Source organism: Cibotium barometz, chromosome 49 (genome assembly GCF_041138505.1).
Source record: "Cibotium barometz isolate CiBa-2024 chromosome 49, ASM4113850v1, whole genome shotgun sequence".
NCBI classification, from domain to species: domain Eukaryota; kingdom Viridiplantae; phylum Streptophyta; class Polypodiopsida; order Cyatheales; family Cibotiaceae; genus Cibotium; species Cibotium barometz.
The window spans coordinates 30950459-30954818 of NC_141094.1; the positions used below are offsets into that span (position 1 = coordinate 30950459).

Below are 4360 nucleotides of genomic sequence, written 5' to 3' on the forward strand. Positions count from 1 at the left end.
TTCATGTCTTTGAAATCCTACGATTAGTGAAAGTGAGCTTTACAATCCAGTCAAGTGACTTGGTAACAATACAAAAATGTAGCATGTACCATCTTCTTCCATGAACATTGCAATCATAACACAAAAATTTACCTTCTTCCATCACTACTGGGAATGCACCTCTGTTGTCCTCAACAATCAACCCTGTAATCTTGCCTCTAATGTCCACATTTGGAGAGAGAGAGAGAGAGAGAGAGAGAGAGAGAGAGAGAGAGAGAGAGAGAGAGAGAGAGAGAGAGAGAGTGAGGAAGAATACGACAGGGCGTTCTGAGTGTGTGTTTCAACCAAAACATTTGTGTGTATCAACAAATCATCCCTTCCATCACTACTTTTTCCATCACTACTGAGAATGCACCTCTGTTGTCCTCAATAAAAAGCCCTCTAATCTTGTTTGTAATGTCCACATTTGGGGGGGGGGAGAGAGAGAGAGAGAGAGAGAGAGAGAGAGAGAGAGAGAGAGAGAGAGAGAGAGAGAGAGAGAGAGAGAGGACTTTCTTGCAAGTGTTTGTTACAACAATAGAGAGGGAGAGTGGGAGGGAAGACGTGGAAATAACTGTTGAGTGTTCTTTTTTAAATTGTATTAAAAAAGCTCTCGTTAAAAAAAAAACTCTTATTCAAAAGACACCTTGTTAAATAAATAGAAAGGCAAATAGCATATGCTAGCAAGAAATGTCTATGGACATGCTATTTAGTAAATGTTAACATGCTTACACCCAATAATGAGATTAGTGCATATTTCAGTATACATGTAGAAACTATAAACATATATTAAATCCTAGATGGGATGTGTAAGATATTTCATTTGAAGTGAATACCATGAGATTTGGTGAGGGAGAATGGATGCTTAGTTTGGAATTAGGCTTATAGTCTCTAGTGCAAAATAGATCCACTTTAATAGACCCATCTCTAAACTTCAAGAGAATAGCCACAAGTATTATTGATACTGTAAAGAATAAACACTCTTCATATTGGGTATCGGCTATACATTTGTGATAGGCTTACTACTAAGCAAGTATGATGGGAATATTTTATTTGAGTCCCAAGTCAAATTTGGATCAAGGACAAACTTGGGTATGGAGACCTAATTTGATGGACATGTTTGGGGTCGGGAAGTCAGAAGTCACATTTATGGCTTCAATAGAGTGGTGCATCTAAGAACATGTGGAGTTCATTTAATGTGTGAAAATAATCTATGCCCACAAGTGTGAAGAATGATAGTCAATGAAGGAAATATTGCTTAGACCGTTACATGCAAGCACATATATTACATTTACACCACACGTTTTGGGGCTTTATTATGAGAATCACAAGTTGATCCCATAGGCAACTTTGAATAAGCAAGAGCTTTATGAGGATATCTCACAAATGGGGTGATGAAGTGTCACTTTGGTTTTGGACATTTTTGGCATACATCTGATATATGTCAACAAAAGTGTGCACTGGATTTTAGTGAGCTTATTAATATACATTTTTGTGTCTACTGCAATGTTGTATTTAGGAAAATTGATACTTAAAAAATTATTGGAACATGTCTAGTAATATGTCCGAGATGTGACTTTGACTTTCAACAAGCTTATTATATATGTAATTTGTGTCTAATGGATGATATATTTAGGGGTGATGAAGTGTCATTTTGGTTTTGAATATTTTTGCCACACATATGATATATGTCAAAGGTGTGACTTTGGATTTTAGTGAGTTATTATATATTTTTCGAAAAATATCTCTCAAATGGGGTGATGAAGTGGCTTTGAATATTTTCGGCAGACATCGAATATATGTCAAAGGTGTGACTTTGGATTTTAGCGAGCTTACTATATATGTTTTTTGTGTCTACTATAGTCATTGTATTTAGGCAAACTAATATTATAGATATTTTTGGCACACATTTGATATATGTCATAGATTGACTTCAGATTTCAGCAACCTTAGTATATATTTATGTGTGTTACGGATGTTGTGGTTACGATAGACTTAGTGGATCCAAAAAACAAATATCACCCATGCACATAACATTAAAGGCCCTTTCTCAAAAATTCCCTAGTTTTGGCATGTTGGGTGTGTGTGTTAAGCCATTATTCAAGCAAGCAAATAAATGTTCAAAGAATCAAATCTTATGGGCCACCATAAACATAACAACAAATGTCCTCTCTCCAATTGTTTTGAGTTTGTGTACATACCCAATATCGAAATTTGAAGGCATACCTTGGACTTAAACTTGAAGGCCTAGAAACTACTTTGGCCTTCAGTTAACCCATTATTTTTGAAAATTTTCTTCAAGTGGCCTCTTCAACTCCACATTATGCCTAGGTCCTTCTGCATGATGAATATTGATATATAATATCAAAGGGTTATTGGCCTCGCTAATATTGATATATAATATTAATATCAAAGGGTCTTTGGGGACTTGAAATAATGCGCTTTTAGGACATTGAGACCACTAGCACCATAACGTGCAATAGCTTCTTCTATTCGCTTTATGTTAGGGCATACAAATACAAGGGCAATCTTTAATATGGTATACAATATCAAAGACTTTTGAAGTAATGGGTTTCTAGTACATCTAGACCACTAGCACCATATATAACGTGTAATAGCTGATTGTATGAGTACTTTATGGTAGGGCAAATAAACACAAGGGCAATCTTTGATCAAAGGTTAGAAATGAGCTCCTTTGAAGGTTTTGTTCATAAGGAAGTCAGTCTTGGAGCCAGTCTCTTTATATTGTTTCTAAGAGCATTGCTAACCACGTTGATCAGTTGAGTACTCAATTGAGCTCCAGGCACACCATCTTCATCTTCTTTGACAGCTACAACATTGTGGGCTTCATCTTGGGCGGCATTATTGACTCTCACAAGAGGCAGGAGCTGGAGCTTGGCTCTGCTCTTATCCTTCCTTCTGTTGGAGAGCAGCAAGGCATTGCCAGCAGCCCGAAACAAGCAATTGGTGACCATCATGGACCTCTCCTTGCCATCATAGAGAGCTTGGAGCACTTCAGTGCTGGCTATTAATGCATACCTAGCGTTTCTATGAACCCTAAGCAAATCCTTCGCCAAATCAACAGAGATAAGCGCTGCAGCCCATGCCACCAAGGTGGAAGGTCTTCACATCACCTCTCATCTTGAAGTAGTTCATCAGCACTGAGTTTAAGGAAGGGGTGGGGTTAAACATGCCACTGTTAACAACAACAATATCAATCTCCCGAGGCATGACACAGGTTTTCTTAAGCAATGCATCCACAGCTCCAACAACAAGGACGTGGGCTTGATCATAAGAGTCTTGCAATCGCACGTGCCGCCCTCTCTCTAGACAGGCCCTTGGCACGTATGCCTCCTCCACTATGCCAGACTTCAAGAAAACCTTAGTTTGGAAAATCAGGTCCTTGTCTCCAAAAGCGCCTATCCCCTGCAAGAAATACTGCAGCACCTCCAAGCTGGTCTTGCTCTCATCGTTGTATTTCACGCAGGTGTAGTCAATCAGGTACACAGAGGGCTTCCTCACCAAGTAGAGGTATAGAATCAGAGACAGCAGCATGGCAAGCAGCAGTGTCAGGGTTGTTATGGTTCTTAAGCTCCACTCGACTGCATGGTACTGAAGCCCTGCATGGCACTGCAGGGCTTCATATAAACAGGCTAAGCGGAGGATTTCGTGAGGTAACATGGCTATGCAGTCACTGAGAGAGAGAGAGAGAGACTAGTGTCTTGACCCATGGTAGTAGGTATATGACTAGATTGGTCCACCAAATGTGACACTCCAAGGGTTGGACCACTCGTGTTTTGACCCAAGGCAGAAGGTCTATGACTAGACTGGTAATAACCAAATGTACCTTCCATTTTTGTCAATTACCTTTACTAGAGTTTAGTATTGGTTTGCATCTAAACCACCTTTTTAATCCCCAAGAGCTCATAAGAAATTAAGCTTTAAATCTTCTTTTAATTTTCAAAATTATGCATGGGTTTATGGGAAAATTTTGCAAGAACCTTCCCACTCCACTATGTCCCAAAATCTAAAATTTTAACTAAATCCCATATGCTAATTCCATAGGACAAAACCATATGATTTTTGCACATAACTATATCACATTTTTGCTCATTACACATGCACATCGGGTTGGATAATAAAATATCGGGTTGGATAATAAAATAAATAAATTTATGTGTATGTAAATATACGGTGTTGACACTCAACTCCATCATATAATTCATTAATTAAAATCCAATTATGTAGAAAAAAATACATAGTTTCACCCCCATCAAAGAGTAACTTATGTATTTTTAGTAAGTATATGTACAAAAGTTACATATATGTCATATTTTTCAAA

The 4360-nt window shown here is 38.1% G+C and overlaps 1 protein-coding gene across 1 annotated transcript; it reads right to left on the bottom strand.

The window, feature by feature from the left end:
• Positions 1-3096: 3096 nt before the first annotated feature.
• On the bottom strand, positions 3097-3699 carry LOC147610488 (3-ketoacyl-CoA synthase 1-like). The gene has a single exon (XM_086786579.1). The coding sequence runs from the start codon at positions 3697-3699 to the stop codon at positions 3097-3099; it is 603 nt and encodes a 200-aa protein (XP_086642705.1).
• Positions 3700-4360: the final 661 nt, after the last annotated feature.

Coding starts and splice junctions, on each gene's coding strand:
- LOC147610488 (XM_086786579.1), bottom strand. CDS start 3,699: ATGTTACCTCACGAAATCCTCCGCTTAGCCTGTTTATATGAAGCCCTG.